Genomic DNA, 23,281 nt, shown 5'->3' on the forward strand with positions numbered 1-23,281 from the left:
TGAAAGAAAAGGAAAAAAAACCTCTCAGTTTCACACTCACGACACAGCACTTCCATCCCTCTCTGTCTCTTTCACTCATACTCACTTGTCAGATTCCTCACTCGTTTTCAGTCACAGGCTCACCAACACATATCATTGTGCGTTTTCACAAAGGAGAGAAAAGGAATGATTGGAGGGCAGCTATTGAATCCATACTGTGTTTCCTTGCATTAATCGATAAATGTAGTTTGACCAAATAAAATGTGACTAAAATGTTAATGTATGTTTGATTTCGTTTGAATATTATCATAGATTTAAAGCAAGGCGAGTTTCAGTCTTACGTCGGATATTAAAATGTGCTGTAGATGTTTTTTAATAGAAACGGTTATGTAACGTTCTTTTGAGTGCAGTATCTTGCTGTGTTGTTAAACTCAAATGTCAGCCACAGAGGAAACCTTAGAACATTTTTCCGTAGCTACGCATGTAATTTAAAGCATATTTTTCTCCTCAAGGGAGTGTTACCTGTGTGACCTAAATAAAAGGGGAGGATGGCACAGTTTTGCTAGGTGCTTAGGGCACAGCATTCCCCTTGTTTTTCTTCCGGCATAAACCTTGGAGCACTTTAATATTTTAAACACCGCTGAACGTTTGATGGGTCCATGGATGGCAGCGACTGCACCGAAGAGCAGGAGAAGACGATTATTACTGTGAAGGTTTAACTTGATGGTATTAGGTGTTTTATGTTTGAGTCAATTTGGATATGTAATTTAAATTTCATGAGTCAAAATGCAATAATTGTATGGTTTATTCTCCAGGGGAAAAAAATGAGGAATTTAGAGACACTCTTAAATAATTGTCAGTAAATTCTATACATTTCTTTAATGAGCATGATGATTGAGTAAAACAAAAGAACTGAAGAAATTATTATTAGTGTCACATAGAGACAGAGATTGATCACAGCTTTAACATCTAGTGATTCTGTTTTGCATTGAAGATTCCAATATGACGACTCGGTGTATACATAATGCATTTCCGCTTCTTTTTGTGTTCTTGTTCTATGCCTTCACAGTTGGACACATTAATCTGGAAACACTGAATTATGATCAGTGCAAACAGTAACTACATGACTGGAATTTTAAACTAGTATTTCAAAACACCCAAAAGATGCTGGAAAAGCCTTTTACAAAAATGATCTATTTATCAAAGTAGCATAATCTCCTGCTGAAAAACAATCTAACTGTTAGTGGTATTATAATGAGGACAACTTATTGGCTACTCATTTGTGCCGCCCTTCGAGCTCTTTATGCTTTATGCTGTGTCCTGGTGTCTCTCTGTCTGCGTGAAGCTTGACGCTTTCAGCAAAAAGAAAGAAAAAAAAATGACCCAGTGCGAAAAGCAGATGACAATAAAAATTATCAAGGACACACAAAAAACATGTGTAGAAGATTTAAAGGAAATATTTTTGACTATTTAAAGCTTAAGAAAAATCACAATGATAAACCGTTTTTAAAATAACAAATTTGCTATTAAAATATATAGGAACAAATCAATAAATAATAATAAATAAATAAGAGCCGGCCTAAAGCAAAAAGCCGGTTAGAAGTGAGCAGCTTCACAGAAACATTTTAGCATTAAGTAACATAATAATATACTTTTGATTCTTTACAATTACCTTTAAAAGCTCTATCATGCAGATGCATACACTTCTGAAGGTGCCCTGTAGTGTATCAGGTAGCATGATGTCTGGGAAAGCTTCTTTAAATCTAGCTAATTTTAAATTAAAGCCTATAAACTAATTAATACTTTCACCGCTGCTTCATGTCAGCCGCATCTTGTTCTTGACCACTGAATATGAGTAACCTAATAGTGATGGCTTTATAGAGTATATAAAACCAAACTCTATATTTTTGAAATGTGCATCAGGAAAAAAATAATGCAAAAAGTAAAATAGATCCAAATGTGGGAAACTGTAATAATGAACAATTTTCAAAGGTTTCTTGCACATACAGTATTTAGTCCATGTATTTTACTGGGTAAGGCTTAGCTGCACAACAGTAATGGGAAATGCAGAGATGCTCACTCCCAACTTTTTTCATTTTTTCAATAACCAGCCACATATTTGACAGTTTTAATTACAGTGCTAAATCCATCTTTCACATGTTTCATAGAGACACTTTGGACATTATCATAGTTGCTGTAACCTTCACTCATGTCTATCTGCTGATCAGTTGAAATATCATAGATTTAGGTGAAAGTTGAAACATTTAATTTGTAATCTTTTCCTCACCCCCGGCAGGGTGAGGGTTTATGCATTTAGGAAATAATGGATGCTATGAAAAAAGCACTATGACTCTCTTCCCCTCCAGTAAGTTTTTTAATGAAAGAGTGTAATGTTTTGTTTGAATATATTTGAATGTATTTCATGCCAATTTTGCAAGTTTCTGCCTGTAAAATATCTGTCTTAACTTTACACTATTTTCTAGGATTTTTTATCCTTTTTAATCATGTTTTTCTGTCACATCCCTAAACACCGTTGTTTTCTTCTATTTTCCAGTTATCCAGCTGTATGTGAGTTCCTACAGAGCAATAACCTATTATCAATTATCCGAGCACATGAAGCACAAGATGCTGGGTACGTTGAAACACAAAGCACGTCTGTGACAATAATAAAACAATTCTTGACTAAAGACAAATCCAACTTGATTTTTAATTTCTGAATGAACTTCTTTCTGTTTTGTCTTCACTTCTTCCTTTCTATGCTGAAGTTACCGGATGTACCGTAAAAGTCAGACAACTGGATTCCCATCCCTCATAACCATCTTCTCTGCGCCAAATTACCTGGATGTTTACAACAATAAAGGTCAGAATTTATTTTCTAATTTTCTGTTCTTTCTTTTCATTGCTTCTTTGTACCTTTTATCACATTAATCTTTGTCTTATTTCTGCACATTAGAGAGTTGCTTTTTGGTGATTTTTGAGTCACAGAAACTGGCCCACTATCACAAGAAGCTTTCAAATGTGTCATCCTCATCATGCATACGATGTATTCAACTATCTAAGGTCAAATAGAACATATATTTTTTAAATTACATAAAAAAAGTATAAAATAGGAGTCTAATGGTGTAAAAGAGAAGTGTCTTAATTAATTTTCTCTTATAGTTGAAGTACCCATGCTTCTTTTAAATACGTTAAATACGTTGCACAATTTCACAGATGTTTGCTAAATTTTTCAGGACCATGTGGGAAATCTGACATTTGAGAATCCTCTAAAAGCGGCCCTGTCAGTTGTAAATAATTAGCAAGACTTCCTGTGATTTTCCGTGAAAAATGAGTTTAACTAACAAATTGTAGTGTATGAGTTAATATAAGTGCATTTAGCTGTGAACAGGCATAATAAAGCATCAGGGAGCCCCCGTTTGTTTGTGTTCTCAGATCTGTGTCTTGGTTGCCATGGGCTATGGGAGATGGGGAGCGTGGGAGGGACTGTCAGCTTTGCTGACTATCTCCATGTGGCTTTATGCCTCTTGATGTAACAGTGTCAGCAATCCCTGGCCTCAGCAAGGCCACCTAGTGGATGAATATTACATTTTCTTTTCTCTTCTTTTTCATCCAGTATATGATATTAAATGTAAACAGAGCCTTGTATCTATAACAAGGTATGAAAGTATTCTCTGCCTTCATTTAAAAAGTTGTGATTTTGTGGTAGATTTTAGAGTAACGATGCCAGAAAAGTGATGTTATTTTTCAATTCAATGCATTTTTAACTACGGTAAGTGCTCTCAAACAGCTCAAGCTTGGGTTATTTTGAGTTGAATATATTAATTACATTTTTGTGCTGTCGTCACAAATTGTCATTTGCCAATATATTTCTGGCATAATGCCAGTGATTAGTTTGTGATGGCAAACTGTAGGATGCAAACTCGCATTTACTTTAACTTCAAAAGGAATGCTTTATTAATCTTGTCATCATCTCATCATGCAATTGTGAATTCATAATTAAAAAGATAGACTTCTTATGCCTCAATAGACCTCTTATAATTGTGTTAATCAGGCAGAGGAATAATTCTCTTGACCTGAAATCTAAATATACAACAACTGTACCTTTAAAAAAATCCTGATATAAATGAAGCTTTTATTGCAGGAGCAGAATCTTCCTTGTGATCCTCTCTGTTATCTTGTGTCTTTGTCCAGTCTTATTGTCACAGCTTCTGTTGCCTTATGCGGTATGACGTAGTTTGATTGTGATTGTATGTAACGAGCTGGATGTCATACAGCATCATTAAGGTGTGTTGGTTGAAAGGAGAAGTCGGGTTTAAGTGGAACATTTTACTCCCCTGTTCTCGCTGCTTCCCTTACAGCTGCTGTACTGAAATATGAAAATAACGTCATGAACATTCGACAGTTCAACTGCTCGCCACACCCCTACTGGCTGCCCAACTTCATGGACGTCTTTACTTGGTCCCTGCCATTTGTTGGAGAAAAAGGTAGAAACCTTCCTCGCTTCTTTTATGTTGCCCTATAAAATGTATCCGCCCCGTTGGATGTTTTACCCCTTTTATTGCTTTTACAAATTACTTGTGATCAACAAAGTTTGGCTTTTTTGAGAAAAAAAAGCCCCTTAACTGTCAAGTGAAAACAGATTTCTACTAAATAATAGCAGGTAAATAAGTGGATGCATAGATATCCCTCCCTCTCAAGTCATTAGATGAACATTTGAGGATGTACATGGGGATCGACCCCGGTCAAGCATTGCCACAAGTTCTCTATCAGACTGAAATCTGGATTTTGACTTGGCAACTCCAGAACGTCCAGCTTGTTGTCTTCAAATCGTTTCTGCCAGGCTTTAGCTGGATGCTTCAACTCATTGTTTTGTGAGTCCTCCAGGGCTGGTGTCCTGCAGGTTTTAAATGTGTCTCTGCTTCAACAAATAATGGGTCAAATAATGAGAGTCTGGTCTTTAGCAAGTCTCTGAAGAACTTGAGGAGGCTTGTTGAACCTGGGACACATCTAAAAGTTGGACACTGGCCTGGATAAATGTTCTCTGAAGCTGTAGTTCTCTTGAAGATGAAAACAAATTGTCATCTAGAATTTCTCTATATTTTGATAAATCCATTTGACCCTCTACTTTTTCAAGAGTTATTCCCATCATCATGCTTCACACAGTAAGGATGTTTGTGGTGGTGATGTATGTAGCATCTTGTCTGATGGCCCAAAAGCTCCATTATGAGTTTCCTTCAATAGTGGGTTGTCCCAGAAAGCTTGGACTGGTCACAATTGTTGAACTCAGAGTCTCTCCCATCTGTAACGCTGTCTGAGGTGACCTGTTGATGTCTTTCTAGGCTTTTTTCTTTTTTGCATGGTTCACTCAGTTTGTGAGGACAAGCTGATCTAGACAGATTTAAACATGGACCATATCCTTCCTGTTTCTTGATGATGGATTGAACTGAACTCCAGAGGATTTTAAGTGGCTTAGAGATTTATTTTTGTATCCCTCCCCTAACATATACGTTCCAGTAACCCTTTTCTCTGATTTGCTGATTTCTTTTGTCGTCATGCTGTAATGCTAGCCAAGAACACTGGTTAACCAGTGAAAGGCTTGCAGACCCAGGTGTTTTTTTCCTGAGGTAATCTCCATTCCACTTATTGTGAAACTAATAGGACCAATTGACTAGACCACTGTTGAATTAAGTCAGACACTTTGAAGGGGTTGAATATTTATGCAATTACTTATTTTGTCAAAGCAATAAAAATGGCAAAACATCCAAGAAGGCGAATAATTCTTATAGACACTGTAAGGCAGTTTATCTTTACGCCCTGGTTTGTTTTCTGCATCATTCTGTGACTACCTGTTTCCTGTCCACTTTTTCCTCCACAGTCACTGAAATGTTGGTGAATGTGTTAAGCATCTGCTCTGATGATGAACTCATGAATGATGAAGATGAGATATTTGATGGTGAGAAGTCTAAAGAAGAACGTTTCATAATTCATCTTTTGCATTTCTCACGGGTCCATTGTGGGTTCAGGGTTGACCTAGATCTGCGCACGTCGCTGTTCAGAAAGGGAAACAGCTCAGCAGTTATTTAGGATAGTGTGTTTTAAAGGTGCATGTTAAAAAGAAGGCATGGAGTGTTTTTTGTTTGTTTGTTTGTTTGTTTGTTTTTCAGAAATTACTGATTAATTGTTATTAAGGGCCATACTTACCTGTTTTTTGTCATACACAAAAAATACTTGTTTATTTTTTCATATATTTAACGAATAAAAAGCTTTCAGTGTTTGATCTGTCAGAGTTAACCAAAGTGGCAAATTCTGATTTCTGTCTTACTGTTATAATGTGTGTCTATAATCGCTGTGGATGGGTTACCTGTGTTTGTTTGCAGCCAATGCAGCCGCGGCTCGCAAAGAGGTGATCAGAAACAAGATCCGTGCTATTGGAAAAATGGCCAAAATGTTCTCAGTTCTCAGGTAGACGTTTTGTTGAAGAGTGTGTTAGTAAATATATACATGATTGTAATGTATATCTTGAAACACAGACATTATATAAGGTCTGTTCTGTATGCGTGCGTGTACAGTGTGTGTGGGTGTTTGTGTGTGGGGAAAGTGAGGGCAAAGTGTTTTTTTTTTCTCCAGTCTGATCTGGGTTCAGCATAGCTTTCTGACCTGCTTGCTTGTATCTGTTCTTCCTGCAGAGAGGAGAGTGAAAATGTGTTGACGCTTAAGGGCCTGACGCCCACTGGCATGTTGCCAAGTGGGGTTCTCTCTGGAGGCAGACAGACACTGCAGAGTGGTGAGCAGAAGGCTCGGCCTAAGTCTTTTTTTCCCAACACTGGTTCTCTCTCTTTGTTTTCGGTTCATTCTTGTACTCATCAGCATTCTCATCTCTTCCATTGCCTTTATCTATTGTTCTATCTGTTTCTTTCTCCAAACCCCCTTAAATAAAGAGCAGCCAATAAATGCTGTTTTAGTCTCTTTTTGGATCTTCCAATGGTATATTAATCCAAACCTTATGGGGTATAATTTAGATTTTTCTGCTGCCTATTTTCAGCAGCTGGAGTTTTGTAAGTAGGGTTCTGTGACAAAGTTATTTGCTGTCAGCATCTTACTTGTAGCCACAGCTTATCAACTGCGTCACGCCTCTAACCTCCTGAGTGTCCACTCCCCCCATGCGTCCTTCATCTTTGCTGCAAGTGCTGACACACGTGTGCTTTCTGTGAATGATTTACAAATCATTCACAGAGAAAACGCCGCTGCATATAGCCTCCTCTGTGGACAACAATGTTTGACTGTCTTTGTAGTCATTTAGTGCAGAATCATACAAATGTACATAATTCCCCACCACATCTGATAAACAATCCTCAAAAGTATTCATGCGTCTTGCAGATGCAAAAGCAGGAGAGTGGAAGCTGACCAGTTAAAGCGAAATATCAACACTGATGTCGTAGTGCATTTCGGCATAAAACACGGCAACAAACTTCAGGCCAATCACACAACTCACCGCACGGAATTATGTGAAAAATAGAAGAGGACGCAGATGCAATTTTCATCGCACGGCTGAGTTAATAAGAGCCGATTTCAACTACGTGGATGAAATGTAACTAGGATAAATGTTTTCTTTGGGTTCTCTTAACATTGAGGCAACTTCCACACTGAGAATGTAGCATAAAGTGCTTATGTATTGTGTTTTCAATGATTGGAAAAGTGGTAAATGGTAAAAATGTTTTGAGAGTTGTAACAGCTTTTATCAGGAGGACCAGGTGAGTTTACTCAGATAAGGACCGTCCTAAGCAATTATATAAATTGTTTCATCAGACATGCAGGAACAAGTACTACCTCCTTAAACAGCACAAAGCATTAAAAGTAATTCAGATGCTCTCACATCTTTGTCATCTCAGCCCCCGCACTTTCCATCATCTCATTTCTGTGTCTCTCTTCGTGGATCTATTTGTGTGACTTTTCATGAAAACTTTCTAACCCAAGATTGACACTAACTCAGTTCTAATGCATGGCGCTCCTCTGAGTTTGGCTTCAATAACAGTGAACATGTACAGCTCATCTGGCCAAATAACATGAGTCGCCTTCTCCCTGGGGCTGCATTGTACATTTGCATGGCTTTATCAGGAGTAACCTGCTCCCCTCCTCCCCCCTTCAGCCACCATTGAAGCCATTGAAGCCATCGAGACGCATGATGAAGACAGAGAAGGTAAAACTGGTGCTCCTTGTCCCACTGCTTTAATATCAGGGTATCCTGCTATAAAATATTTCTAGACAATAGTTGAAACAATATAGAGTCCACGCTTAGCTTTTCTCTGTTCATAGAGCTCCAACTTATTGTGAAGTTCATCCAAATAGAGTTAAAGCATAAGAAAAAAGGTTATTTTTTCTGAATAATACTTGTTGATTTTTTAGAACAGAAACTGTTAGGTCTGTTGGCTCGAGGATGGATGGAACTTAGAAGTTATGTGTGCCCTAAACAAAGCTCCAGCCGTCATAAAATGCTGCTACCAAAACAGAGAAGCTTATAGCTTACAGAACAAGTGGAGTTTATATGTGGAGCAGGAGGAAATTAGGGAAAACCACAAAATAAAAAACATGTAGCTATTTAATGTATTAAAGAATGTTTATTATAAATTAAAACTCTGCAAAGCAAAAAAAAAAAAAAAAAAAAGTGTTAAGGGATTCATAAGTAAAGCTTATTGTTTAGGGTTATAAATGTCCTCCATTTGGTCTACAATGTGTTCCAAGCAAAAGAACAAGAAAGAAAAATCAAAGCCTGTTTTAAATGTTTTTTGGGAGAAAGTTCAGATACAAAGACTTTACAGACTGCATTTGATTTAATAAATTCAATTGTAAATAAATAAAGTAATAATAATAATAATAATAATAATAATAATAATAATAATAATAATAATAATAATAATAATAATAATAATAATAATACGTTTATAGAAATATGTGAACATATTTTTTTTTATTTCTGCCAAGTTGAGTTCTGAGATCACCTGCTCAATTTTATGTTGTGAAATTTTCTCCAAATTGTGTCACACATGTGTAAAATGTGTGTAAGGTGTGCTGGCAGTATGTACGCATTTTAGATTAAGATCTGCAGAAAAAGATCTCCTCTTCATCCTATAAATACACCCATTTTTGCCTCTCTTTACAAGAATCGCATAGAATATCTCAATCATCATAGTTTGCAGTCAGTTTATAGCAAATCTGGGTTTTTATATTGTCACTTTATTTATTGAACACTGACTCATATTCGGATTGTAAATATGATCCGTTCTTTTTCTCTTGGTAAAAAGAACTTTGATCATAGTTTTAGTTTGTATTTTAAACATTGCTTATGAGGCAGTGACTCACAATTGGTATTGATGACTATATAATGTAAAGGAAATTAGCAAAGGGAAGTGTAATTATTATTCTTGATTGTCACTCCTAGATGTGATAACACTTTTGATGCATCTAACGCTATTAAATCATGACATGTTTGGGCACATGAGGGGATATATCATATATCATATCATAGCTTTTTATAACTTGCACTTATAATGGCTACCAGACGTCTGCATTCACTCATCATGGACATGATTGTCATAACAATCTATTAATATTAGCTGGACATTCCAACATTTAGCAACATCAAAAGGAGAATTAAGTCCACAGGTTTGAATTTATGTTGGATTTTCTGTTAATATTATACATATTACCTCAAATGTTTACATGCTCATCTTGACAAATATTTGGAAACTCCTCTTATAAAAAGTGGTTGACCAAATTTCTTTATTGATTCCTGGCAGGGGGCTGCTTTTTAAGCATATTCCACACAATAGCCTTAACTTTCTGCTTCACTTGCAAAAGGTTCTGGTAAATTGCACAAAGTGTGTGGAATAAACAAGACAGGGGAGTACATCCAAACTCTTCAGCTTCCTCTTGCTAGTTCTTGTTTGTAAAAGTCAATCAGAATTATATGTTGTGTGATCAAGCTTCCATGGAAAACTAATTGTCCAAAATTAACTATGAGAAGCACAAAACTAATGCAGTCCATGATGGGTGCATGTAAACTGTCTGACACGGTACACGACTTGCGGAATACTCTTAGATTGTTGAGTGACATAACTCTGACCCTGCGTTTTTCCTCTTCTTCAGCTATTCGTGGGTTCTCCCCCCAGCACAAGATCACCAGCTTCGAGGAGGCTAAGGGCTTAGACCGCATCAATGAGCGCATGCCACCTCGCAAGGATGGGGTGAACCACGTGGGGCACTCCATGGGCAAGATGAATATGTCGGAGGCAAACGGCACAGAAGACAACAGCAACATCCAGTAATGTGTTGTCTGAGCCACGGAAACTGTGCCGCTGTTGCAGTCATGCAGGAAGACTTTGCTTAATGGGAAATCCAGGCCTCAGAACACAGAAATCAAACAGGCCTACCGCTAGAACATGAAACCTGCAGCAAATCTAAACACTGGGCGAAAAGGTCATTTATTTCATGACGGCATGTCATTGCACTGTTAGGGGGTGGGGGGAGCTGGGGTTCACAGCAAAGGGGCAGGGATACAGAGAGACCCACAAGCTGCAGCAAAGAAGTGCTTTTGGAAGTTGTGTCCGACTGTAGTTCCCTTTCTCAATTCGATTACAGACTGAATTGTTGGGAGTCATTTTGCTGCAAGTGCTGACACACGTGTGCTCCTTCATTGCAGGGCCTGACAGACGACATGAGTGCAGTATCCATATCACATAATGTTTTATAAAATATTTATTATGAATCACTCACAAATGCACATCAAAAGGAGAATTATCTACTTTATGTTATTGTTTTTGCTAGTATTAGGTCACGTCACTTTGGGAGACACAACACGGAAAGGAAAAAGAGAATATGTAAATGTGTGTACCTCTTCGAACTCTGCAGCACGCCATCTTATCGGTGAACTTAAATTTATTGATTTACCTTGTTGTAAGATGCTGCCAACCTGCAGGGGAAAAAAGAAGACGGGGTTCTCACATCACGGACAAATCCACTGCAGACCCAGATCCACCTTGGATATGTCTTAGTAACCTCCGGCATTTCCTCGTTCCTTCTCTCCTCGAAATCTACCACCTTACAGGATCACAGAACCTGGAGGAAAAGGAGAGATGATTTAGAAGACGCAGTCCCACTGTTTGCTGATGCTACCTCAGCACCCCAGATTAAACACAGAGATTTGACTTTGAAATATATCATTTACTCCTTTTAATCTCAGTCTTATGGTGTTTCACGTCTCTTCCAAAAGAGCATTGTACGTAGGCATGGGCTGGCTTGAGCTTCTCACAATATTAACACAAAGATTTGAAGCAATAATGTGTAATTTAATCAAACAACCCTAATTTCAAAAAATAGAATAAATGAAATATAATTTAATTGGTATATTTGGCCGGGACACTGATGTAAATGTATCAGAGTTATCTGAAAGGTCATTTTTATCTGTAGTCCTGGCAAGTCAGCAAATGCAACGAATATCCCTACTGCTGCTGAAATAATAAGTTGTTTAATATTTTTTATCACTTTTCTGCTATATTTACTTTGATTCTTAGAAGTAAGGAAAACTATAGACTAGAAAAACTGAATTTAGTGACAGCCTACTTTGTAAGTGCTTATTGCACAGAATTATGTTTTTGAGTAACAGCAGTATAAAAAGTAAATATCAGCTGATTAGTTTGTAATGCTGCGGCCTCCTGCTTTACAGTATGTTGTTAGCAATGAGAAAACCATCTCTTTTACTAAATATTCCCAAATTGCCCAACTTGATATCTTGTATACAAAATGTATTAATCTATTAATCTCACTTCAAACTATCCCACCGGTGTGATGGAAAATTTAATCAGTTTTAAAGTCATCATTTTTTGGATGCATGACATAACTTAATAGACATAACCAGCCCATGCCTAACTTCACATCAGAACAGCTTCATGTTAAAAACCAATTTCACCTTACAAATTCATAAAAAAAAATCATAGTTTATTTCAGGATATTTACGCTTCATTTCTGTCTAACAATAACCTTTCTTCCCTTCGGCATTGACGCAGCTTTCAGAGGGGAAAAAAAGTCACATTGAATGTTAAGACATACCTTGGTTTCAAGTTATTAATGAACTGTTATTTATTTCCTGCTTCTTGCTAAAGAAATAGCAAGAATACAAACAGTGACTTCAGCATACATCAGTATCCTGCAAATTTTTTTGCATCTTTTGCTTTTCCAAAATATTCTTGGATTTTTATGCTTGCAAAATGTGACAAGGAAGGAAGTTCTAGACGTTCAGCAGGTATTGTTATGTTTCAGTTAATCATAAACAGCATCCGTACTGGTGTTCTTAGGATTTCACAGCCTTTGATTAATTATAATGGGATGAGGGTAAAGGCCATGCTAACAAACTACATTTGCTTTGGAAAATCTTCAACCCAGCACTGATTTATTCAAGCTCAGGCACTTCTTTGAAATTTAGATTCTGTGGTTTCCGACATTTTCACCACTTTCTGACCTGGTGTAGATATTACAGCAGTTTGTTTGGAATCCCATAGCCTTTGTAGACTCAGATTTTATTTTATTTTTTTCAAAAATAGAGAAAAAAATGAGAAAAGATCATTTTAAAACTGTATATCTGAAGTAGTCTAGAAAGACTTTAAAGAATAAGTCTATGGCAGAATGCCTTTTCGTTTTGCAAAGATGTACCGTTGAACCAGTATAGCTAATCTGTAATACTTTCTTTATGAAAAAAGGAACAACAGGCCAACATTGATAATTTAATCTTGTATTCAACTATTTAATCAAACTTTTATTTTTTCTGAATACTTTTTTCATTTGTTTTTACTCTAGAACATAATCAAAACTGGATAATTTGATATTAAATAAAAGCTAAAGTCTCACTGTGATTAAATGCAATTAATCACTATTCCCAAACATTATGTGAATCTTTCAGAGTCTGGAGTACCTCTAGAGTAGGAAACATCCTGAGTAAAATATCTAAAACGGAATGACAAACATCTTTGATGCCCACCTTGCAACAAATTTCTTGAATTTTTGGTCATTCATTAATGTTGTCCTGGTTTGGATGCCATTTTTCTTTTCAGTGATAAAGGTGTGTGAAGTAAAGATGGACAAAAAGTGACTTAACACAGCATCTATGGTATGGAACGCATCAATGCATGCAATTAAGTTCCTAGTTGTTATGTGAGATTATAATTGTGATAGATAGTTGTGTTTCAAATAGTAAACTTGAATTCATTTATTTTTGGATTATATTTGTAGTTTTGTCTTGTTTTATAAATTTTATAAATAGGCTTCCTTTGATTGTTTTTGGTAAATTTTTTTGTTTCATTTTATTATTTCCGGGCCTGTATGGTGCTGGGAAGCTAGTTTAAAGTTGTTGTGGATCCAGAAAAGCCATTTAGCTTTAATCCTTTAGATATGAGTGAGCTTCATGCTAAAATGTAGATCTGCTTGTTTTTTGCGGCTCCCACGCCGCCCCTCACAGTAGCCTACTTGGAGACCATCAGGCAGAAATGTATTAAAGTCTATTTATTCATGCATTGTGCAGCATTGGCATCCAAACTGCATTATTGCCATACAGGATTCCTGTAGGCACGACAGTGAGTGCACAAATAATGCAGCTTGGGAAAAGCTTAGATGTCTCCACTCTCATACTTTACATTAAAATTGCATACATTTCTGACTAGGATTTTACATCATGGACGTCAATGTCTTCTTATTAATGCAGATCCTTTATAGCAGGCATTCTATGTATTCTTAATAAATGGAATTTGCTTTTATCGTTTTCCAGATGTGAGGAAGTGTGGAAAAGGTCAAATCTGAGACAACATAGGATATTCAATCTCTCCTGGGACAAAAGTCTGTTAATGCTTAATTAAGACAATAGTTGATATTACATTTACATAATGTAATCCTATGATTTGCAACAATTGATTGCCCAAAAGTGTTAGGAATATTCAAGCTGATTTGAGTCAAAGTTGAAGAATTAGCTGTTTGTTCTCCTTTTTTATTCACCCTACTTCGTGCAATATTGGATACAGCAAAACAGATCCTAAGCATAATGTTACCACCACCATGCTTAGTGGTTAGTAAAGTGTTATTAGATTTGAAAGACTAACTTTGTCTCCTTAAAGCACACTTCTTGTCACTGTGCGTCGTCTGACCATAAACTTGCTCTCCAGAAGACCTTGGGCTTATTCATGTGATAATAAGACCTACATTTTTGAGCAGCTCTTCTTTCTTGGCCTGAACCCACTCTACCATGTTAACGTTGAACCTTGCCCCACTGTGAACAGTGATTCTGGTTCTAGCATGTTGCAGTTTATGAGTCTGTGTGGCCTTTGAGTTTTTTCCTGAACAATATAAGCATTATCCTTAAATTTTAAGGAGACCACATTTGTCAGATTGTTGAAATTTGAGCACTGTTGGGTGCTCCAACACAACGGGAATCCTAATATTTAAAAACAGTTCTAAAAACCAAAATGTGCAGCTTAATTCTATCCTATGTTTGCTAATATTCATATCTGTCTCTAAGACTTCTTGACTCAGTCATTGTTGAGTGCAAACACTTGTGCTACTGGTTACAGTGCTGATAGATGCCATACTGAGAAATGGAGGCAGTGCGTCCCAAGAAACGAACCACGTGCCTCCGCCCACAGGCTGGAGGGATGAGGACATTGGAAACCAAGAAACAAGGAATACGAATCATGATGAAAAGAAGACTTACACTGAGGATCAGCGACAAGGTGTTTTCAGGTGAACAGTTCGTCTTCCTTGAGTCTACCTTTCTGAAAAGGCAATGGTACCGTTACAGATGATAAGTGATGCACTCTGAACATTTTCAAGGTTTCCTTCCCACAGCTCTTCATGCTTCTCTTCTAACACCCGGCATGCTTTGTTAATGCAGAATAAAGAATTGCAAGGACTTCTATGAAATCCTGGGTGTTGACAAAAGTGCCAGTGATGAAGATCTGAAGAAGGCGTACAGGAAGTTGGCTCTGAAGTTTCACCCAGACAAAAACTTTGCCCCAGGGGCCACAGATGCATTCAAAGGTACTTGTAAAACACAACACTAAACATTCTTTTGGGGGAAATAGAAAGGCAATTTCATTCTTGTTGTCAATAATTATTTATCTTAAACTCATTGTACTGAGGATCCAGTTGACGTAGGCTGGATCTAAAGACCAGAAATGAGTGGCTATGAAATTGGACAGACCAGTCTTCAGATTTATTCTTCACATTTCCGTAGCACATAGCAGTAACATGCTAAAGAGAAGTTGGCTGCATTTGGAGGTTTTGGAGTTTGAAAAGCTTTCCTTAGCCTTCAAATGCTGCCTTGGAAGAATGCAGCCCATGAATTTTTTGACACTTTCTAACAGAATTTTTTTTCCCCAGTATTGTTATGTTTTTATCTTCTCATCTTTCTCTATCGCTGTTGATAAAAAGCACAGCTTTCTTTTAACAGATTGTTTCTTCTTGCTGCATGGCAGGACAGATTTTCTACACCCAATAGAATGTCTCTTTATTGGGTGACCTCTTTTGGTGGGATTTGGAGTTACCATGGCGGCGTAAAAAGCAAAAAACGACGACTAAAATCACTAACGAGCTCACCAGGTGCAAGTCTGATGAGGTAACCAGTAAATCCTGAAAATACCCTATTTTGAGGATTTTCTGTGTCGTCATAACTTCATGTAGAAACGCCATTCAAACTTCATTTTGTAGATTCCGTGATCTCTTTTAAAGTGAAGACAACACGTCAATATGTATTATGGTTTGTCCACAACTTCTTTCTAGCGACCCAAAGTTTTTGATTTTTGGAAAAATCAGAGTGTGAAGGCCGCTCCGCTAGAGTGAGAGTCAGAGCGACATTTTGACCCCAAATCATTTTTTAACTCGCCCTCACGCTCACAAATATTGCATGATTGGTATCAAACTTGGTCATGACATGGATACGCGTGCCTGCTCCGGTCAAATGTTTTCAAAAATTATCTAGCGCTTACAGTTTTCTCTCCAGGTGCTTCAGAGCAAAGTCATGCGCCAGGGTAGCAGACAGATCTCACTGATTCACTTCCATGTATTTCTGAAAAATTTCAGACCTTGGCACACACTTTTTTTTATCTCATCGCTGTTAATACTGTGAGTGAGGTAGAGATATGAATGGCGGGACTATGTGAGACGACAAATAGCCCTCTCATATGCTTCAAACGGTTTTTGAATATGTATTACGGTTCCCGAGCAGGAAACAGTTGTTTGCAATGCTTTTTAGTCAAACTGGCTGGCTCAAACAGAGAATTGTCTCCCCTGGATGTCTCACTCACAGCTGGCAGAGAGGATTATTTACCATGGGAACCCAGAGCAGGGAGAGCTGCTGAGGACTACAAATACGCATCACTGTAGTTCTAACTAGTAGTTCAGTTAAAACAGAGGAGGACTGAGCTGGCCTTTAGAAAAACTTGCTGCTATGGGCTGTATATAACTAATTTAACCCTGTCACTGTTACACATGGGATGAGTCTAGCCCTTTGAAATGAAGCTTACTGAAAATTTCAAAATAAAAGCCCTTGAAAATTTTACATCAGGTCATTGCTTTTTGAGCGTTATATGACTGATTTAATCCAATGACTGTTACACATGGGATGACTTTGACCCTTTCAAATGAAGCTTAACAAAATTTCAAAATAAAAGCCTTGGGAATTTTTACATCATGTAATTGCTCTTTTTGGCTTTATGTGACTGGTTTATCCAAAGCACTCTTACACATTGGATTAGTGTGGGCATTTAATATGAAGCTTACTGCAAATTTCAAAATAAAAGCCTCAAATGCCCCTCTGGATGAGCAATCACCGGAGGCGGCTGCATTATCTGTTTATCCGAGGTTAGGGAACTGCCTTGCGCAGCAAGGCAGTTCATTAGCATTAGCCTTTTAGCTTAAATAAGCTATTTTCTATTTTTCAGAATTATTAGCCATGTTTAGTATACTTAATGGAGTAAGTAAATGACAGTAAACATTCTAATGATACCCCACATGCTACTGAAAGTATTTATGCTTACATTAGCATATTTGCTCATTTTAGCTAATACACTTACTTTATCATACTGAATGTTGCATGTCCAGCTTACTTAACATTCTTGTGATTCTCCACATGCTATTGATTACATTGCAGCTTTCTTTAGCATTGATGGTAATTCTTAGCATCAGAACGCTGGGTCCAAACCGACGGGCACACTTTGGCAGGCCCCAGTTAAATTTCTTCAGGAATTTTCTAGTTATCTTCTCATCTTTCTCTATCGCTGTTGATAAAAAGCACAGCTTTCTTTTAACAGATTGTTTCTTCTTGCTGCTCTTTAAGGACAGATTTTTACACTCTCTCCATTTACTTATTGGGTGACCTCTTAAGATAGTTGGCTATACTTGACTTTATGTCAGAGTATCACAGTAAAAAGGGGTCTGAATACAAATGCATGCCACACTTTTCATATTTTAGATGGTGAAATAAATGTCCTTCTACGCCACAATGCAGTGGCTTGTCAAATATGTTTTCAATAAAATAGACTAAAGTGTTTGTAATGTGACAACCTTAGAGGCACTAGTAATTTTTTTCTTACCATAGCTTCTAAATCAACAAATCATTTTTACTCCTGGTTCTGAGTCTCTTCCTTGTAACGCCATCAGTCTGAAATGTAGGTTAGTCGTCCACTGGTTAGATGCTGCTTTATGTTTTCACATGCATATCCACACTGATAAACGTCGTGTTGTAAGTGGGGAACGGACAGCACTTGTTCTGCCGTTTCCTGTTATTGACCACACAAAGCTCTTTTACACTCCAAACCGCAGTCAACCATTCACAGCCTGATATGTATGGGTTCACTCAGGGTTCAACATGTTGCCCAAAGATTACGTGGAGGGAGGCTGAAATCAAACTGACAACCTACCTGAGGAGCGATGATGAGATTTTCTCAATGTGTACACCCAGTTCTTCAACCAGTCATTTATAACAAAACTCTACCTTCCTTAGGAAGCCACAGGGAAGATATTGGGTGATATCTAGTAAAAGAAGACAGTTTTTGAAAGTTTGCACAGATGCAGTACAGCCAAGTTGACCAGATCAAACTAGACCAATGTTTCTCAAACTTTTTCAATTAGAGGACCATTTAACAAACACTTAACTTGAAATTGCCCCCGCAATAACAAATCTTAACTCACTTATTGTTGTCTTCTCTGTTCATCTTAATGAGATGTGTGGTGCTGTTTTGTAAATAAGACTAGCCACGAGTCGACAAACTAAATCTGTGTGTCAGTGGTATGATATCATAATAGTGTTCTAAAAGGTTCTATAACTTACCTTGAAAAACTTAAATATATTCTCGCAGACGTTAATTCCTCCAATCATATAAGTAGTCATGGCATTGTTCTCTTACGCCACCTATCCATTATTATTTTTAAACACAATTCTGTGATAAGCTAAACTGTACATGTCACAGTTTGAGCTCACGGCCCACAAATAAACTGTCGTTTACATGCAGTACCTTGCAAACCACTAGAGGGCGAACACGGACCACCAGTGGTTTGAGAATGACTTAACCCTTGGTATTATTTGAATTTCATGTAATCCTTTGTTTCTCCCAACAGCCATTGGTAATGCATATGCAGTGCTTAGTAACCCAGAGAAGAGGCAGCAGTACGATCAATACGGAGAACAGAGTCCGACCTCAAGCGTACCCCATCGCTCTGGCAACAGCCGGCCCGGACACTACCGGAACTTTTACAGAGACTTTGAGGCCGACATTTCCCCCGAGGAGCTCTTCAACATTTTCTTTGGTGGAAGGTTTCCCACAGGTGTGTGTGTGTGTGTGTGTGTGTGTGCGTGGGTGTGTGTGTGTGTGTGTGTGTGTGTGTGTGAAGGAGTTATTTTAACAGATTATTTTTCACATAAATTTAAGAATAGTGTGTACTGTTTGACTCTGCAGGAAACGTTCACGTATACACCAACCAGGGCGCCTCCTACTCTCAGTTCTACCAGCCTCGTCGGCAGCGGGCTCACGAAAGGCGGGAGGAGGTGGTGGAGGAAAACCAGAGTCAGGTCAGTGGCTCGCTCAATGTAAAGACAATCCCTCGTTAACAGCTGACCACGACGTCGTCTCCGCCTGGAGAGGCAGCGGTGCTTTAATTAGCCGCGGGTTCTGATGGACTGTGGACGTTTTTAACAAGGGTGCAGATGTCTCGTTCACTGGATTAAAAGATTACATCAGCGCTGCATATGAAATCCACTTGAACGTCAAGAATCCAATCAGCCTACGTGATTTACAGTCTTTCTTTTATCTTCCCTCAGAACACCTTCACAGCTCTTCTGCAGCTTCTGCCTGTGCTGGTGTTGATCCTCATATCAGTCTTTACTCAGATGATGGCAACTAACCCGCCCTACAGTCTCTTTTACAAGCCGTGAGTTTAGAAAGATCGTATTCCTGTCCACCTTAGATGCATGGAGTATATTTGAATTTGCTTATTTATATTTTTTTGTGGCGTCAGGGCGATGGGACTGGTGGTGTCCAGAGAAACACAACACATGGGTGTACCGTACTATGTGGACAAAAGTTTTCAGAAAGAGTACCGCGGGGCAGCACTGGAGGAGCTAGAGAAGAGCATCGAGAGCGATTATATCGAACACTTGCAGAGCAGCTGCTGGAAGGAGAAGCAGCAAAGTAAGTGAGAACCCTTATTAAAACGTGATTAATAACCCGGTTAAAGTAATTGCCGTGATCCAAAATTATCTGTCATTTTGGTTTCCCACCTTAAATATAAATATGGTGCCAGTGTAGATTTTCAGGGGTCATTAAAAGAGGGCGCAAGGGAATCCCAAAATGAACATTCAGGCTTACAGTGGTGTACATGAAGAACTGAAACAGGTTAAGTTGAATAATTGAACTATTCTATCTGTACATTTAGGCAGTTTCATCGCCCAGTGACTTCAGGTACAGCTGTGTAAAAGCAAGCTGGTCACAGATAAAAGTTTTGCCAGAGGCATTTTTTTCTTAAGTTATTTTACTTTTCCCTTTATGTACAGCTAACACACAGTTAACTAAAGTTTGATTTTTATTTTTATTTTTTTTAAATGCATGCCAAAGACTTTTTGTTATTTTTGATTAAATTCTCTCTCTCTTGCTCTTTTTCAGAGTCAGACTTGGCAAACTTGGGGCAGCTTTACCGAGACGAGCGGTTAAAGCAGAAGGCAGAGTCCATGAGGCTGGACAACTGTGAGAAGCTGCAGCGATTGGTCGGCCGCCTGAGAGTCAAATGAGGACAGTTTGAGAGGAGGAAACGTTTCTTTAGCGAAGTGTGTAATTTACCCATTCTGGCCACTTTGTTGCGACATGTCTTTGGGGACGGTGCAGACAATGGGAGATTGCACTTCTGAAAACAACGTGCCTTCTCTTTGTCGTTAGGAACATAAGGAGTTGCACTGTGGCGTTAGCAGCAGGGAGTGGAAACACGTTCTGGCAGGGTGTATGGTGTCTCACAGCCTTCAAACTTTCTTATAGAAATGGCATGACATATGCAGTCTCCCCTTGGGGCTACAAAGGCAGTTGTATGTTTGGGACATACATGTTTTATCTGTTTAGGTTTTGTGTTTTCCTGCGTCTTTGTTGAAATGTTTGATGTATTTATTTGGTAGATAACAGGGTGAATGTTCGTGAGGATTTTCCAGTAGGAAATTAGTACAGAGACCTAAATAATACTGCAGTGTTTGGACAAATCAGCTCATATTTCTTGTGAAATTATGAAGGACCTTTTAGGTGTTTAAAACCAAGACAGTTAAAGCTTCTGCAAGGAATCTTAGTCTTCCTTGCCCCCATAAGCACTACTGGTACTGGTGGCTGTGTAAGGATTATTTGCAGCTCCTTTGGAGGTTGCATTTAAACAGTCTTGTTTATCTGAAATTTCAGATTGATTTATGCTCCAACATAATGTTTCCTGATCATTAGGAGCTCATATGATGGCAGTATGCACAAAGCTAATATTTGAAATTGCACACAGTGCTTTGCAGAAGTAGTCATAGTAAAATTACAATTTGTCACACTGCAACCACAAACTGGAATTCTAATCAGATTTAAATGATAGACCAACACACAGTAGTGCATATTTGAGAAAAAAGCAGAAAAATTATACATGGTAATGCTTTGGGGTTTTTTAAAATAATTGAACCAAAATTGATTGATAGATTTTTTTTTTTTTTTCATAATATTGTTGAAAATTTGGTGGGTATACTCATTCAGCTGTCATGAGTCAATACTGTGCACCATATGGTTTGTCTTTTTTCTTTGTGAAACGGTTCAGTCCCAGTCCAATTGGATGACGAGCGTCTGTGAAAAATCAGTTTCCATGTTTTGTCACAGATTCTCTTCTAATTTAGATATGCACTTTGACTGAGCCACTCAGAGTATGTTTAGATTCAATTTTAGAATGAAAAATTAACTTCCACCTCAGTTTCAAGTCTTTGCAGCCTTTAATAGGTTTTCTTCCAGGACTGGCCTGTATTCAGCTCAATCCACCAGAGAAAACCATTCCTGCAACATGCCATCAGCATGTTTCACCATGGAAAAGTTGTGTTTGGGGTGATATGCAGTGTTAGTCTTCTTCCATAAAGCCATTTGCCATGTTGTCGTGTTCGCTGTGTTGCCTACATGACTCCTGGCAAACTTGAAATGGGACTTCTCATGGATTTTTGCACAGCTAGTTGTCCTATCAACAGATTTTCCTCCCAGAGCTGTGAAGCTCCTCCAGAGTTCCCATGGAGCTCTTCTCTGTTTAGGTAGAGCGTCTTGTCTTCGTAGGTTTACAAACTCTGTGCTTTCAATTGATGAGCTGAACACTTCTGTTTTTCAAATGGACATCGTTTTACATCGTAACCCTGATTTAGTTAGGCGTGCTCCTTGGTCTTCATGATGCGTTTGGTCGCTAATATTCCTTAGCAGATCGCTGAGGCCTTCACTGAACAACTGTAGATGCACTCAGGTTACATTACGCACAGGGACACTCATTCAGATTACACTAGATTTGTTTAGGGGCATTAAAAAAAAAAAATCACTGAAAACAAATGCATGCGTCTGTCTGAAATAAACATTTCAGATGCTTATTTGTGTTTCGTTCCACTTCACAATTATTTACTGCTTTGTGTCGGTCTGTCACATAGAGGTACATTAAAGTTTGTGGTTGAAATTTGACAACTGCGGCATCAATACTTTTGCAAGCACTATATTATTATAAATATACAAAGATTTATTTTCTTTTCACAAAAAGGCTTAACCATCTAAAAGTGTTTTCTAAATCCAGTCTCCCTATTTTGTACAGATCTTTTATAAAGGAGAAATTAATTAATATAACCAGATGGGCCTAAAACTCCTCTTTTTTTTAACTAGATGAAACCAATTTCATATTGTGGACATTTGGGGTGTTATAATCTTACTAAATATTATGCTGACATTGTCCAAATCTCTTTTGCGATATTAATACAAAATCATTCTTCCCTATAGCTGAAAGTCTGATTTGTTGCCATGCACTGCGCTTACCAGACTGCCTTAGCTGTTGTACTTCTGAAATATTCAGGTTCATCTTGAGCACTTTTAAGTTAAATCATCTTTTTTTTTTTTTTTGTTCCATACTGTGACAATTGCATGAAACCCAGAAGTTGTTTTTTTTATTTTATTTTATTTTCTATTGCATATTTATTATTTGACTATAAATGTAAATGAAGCAGAATATTCAGGTTCACGCTGTTATCTTACAACACTTAAATCCTTAACTGTGACAGAAAACACAAGCTAGGTTTCAAATGTATAACCACAAGTTATGTTGCTGAATTGACTGTAAGCTGTCGGCCAAAAATACATGAAAATTAAACCTGTAACCAGTATTGAAACATTTACTGTCTTTTTTGATTCCATTGTGATTTCAGGTTGACTTAGTGAAGTCAACAGGGGGCCCTGTTTTAAGAAAATATGAATATGGATCAAATTAGATGAAGTTGAGCCAAATTCAGCCTGAGCTAGATGTTTGACTTAATCTCAAGGACACAATGACTGAAGGAAACTTCCACAGCAAAATAACATTTGTCACAGAATATTCTTGATTAATTTAGATTAAAGGGAGCATTAAATATTAAATGGGATGTTGGTTAGGTTTGTTCTATAATACTGACATGTTGAGGACCTTTATTGTCTCTTCTCTTCTGCTCATATTAGAAACTATCTTCAGTTTGTGGTAAGTTATTTAAGAGCTTGTGGACTTG

The 23,281-nt window shown here is 37.8% G+C and overlaps 2 protein-coding genes across 4 annotated transcripts in view; both read left to right on the top strand.

The window, feature by feature from the left end:
• Window positions 1–13,333, top strand: part of ppp3ca (protein phosphatase 3, catalytic subunit, alpha isozyme) — a 38,450-nt gene extending 25,117 nt beyond the window's left edge. For 2 of the 3 annotated variants that reach the window (XM_044139868.1, XM_044139869.1), the window contains exons 7-14: window positions 2,534–2,611; window positions 2,745–2,839; window positions 4,338–4,463; window positions 5,855–5,932; window positions 6,357–6,441; window positions 6,666–6,763; window positions 8,126–8,176; window positions 10,123–13,333. In XM_044139868.1, the coding sequence (XP_043995803.1) occupies window positions 2,534–2,611; window positions 2,745–2,839; window positions 4,338–4,463; window positions 5,855–5,932; window positions 6,357–6,441; window positions 6,666–6,763; window positions 8,126–8,176; window positions 10,123–10,301 (790 nt within the window). In that variant the 3' untranslated portion in view covers window positions 10,302–13,333. The remainder of the gene's footprint in view (window positions 1–2,533; window positions 2,612–2,744; window positions 2,840–4,337; window positions 4,464–5,854; window positions 5,933–6,356; window positions 6,442–6,665; window positions 6,764–8,125; window positions 8,177–10,122) is intronic. The other variant, XM_044139871.1, reaches the window with a different exon arrangement.
• A 740-nt stretch (window positions 13,334–14,073) lies between these two features.
• dnajc18 (DnaJ (Hsp40) homolog, subfamily C, member 18) lies at window positions 14,074–22,906 on the top strand. Its single transcript, XM_044141512.1, has 8 exons — window positions 14,074–14,083; window positions 14,559–14,754; window positions 14,906–15,051; window positions 18,628–18,834; window positions 18,966–19,078; window positions 19,328–19,437; window positions 19,525–19,697; window positions 20,169–22,906. Exons 1-8 carry the CDS (start codon window positions 14,074–14,076, stop codon window positions 20,291–20,293), a joined length of 1,080 nt encoding a protein of 359 aa, XP_043997447.1. The 3' UTR covers window positions 20,294–22,906.
• Window positions 22,907–23,281: the final 375 nt, after the last annotated feature.

This window comes from Gambusia affinis, linkage group LG15 (assembly GCF_019740435.1).
Source record: "Gambusia affinis linkage group LG15, SWU_Gaff_1.0, whole genome shotgun sequence".
Classification (NCBI taxonomy): Eukaryota; Metazoa; Chordata; class Actinopteri; order Cyprinodontiformes; family Poeciliidae; genus Gambusia; species Gambusia affinis.

Coding starts and splice junctions, on each gene's coding strand:
- dnajc18 (XM_044141512.1), top strand. Junction 14,755..14,905: donor CAGCGACAAGGTGTTTTCAG/GTGAACAGTTCG, acceptor TTGTTAATGCAG/AATAAAGAATTGCAAGGACT. Junction 18,835..18,965: donor TGGTGGAAGGTTTCCCACAG/GTGTGTGTGTGT, acceptor TTGACTCTGCAG/GAAACGTTCACGTATACACC.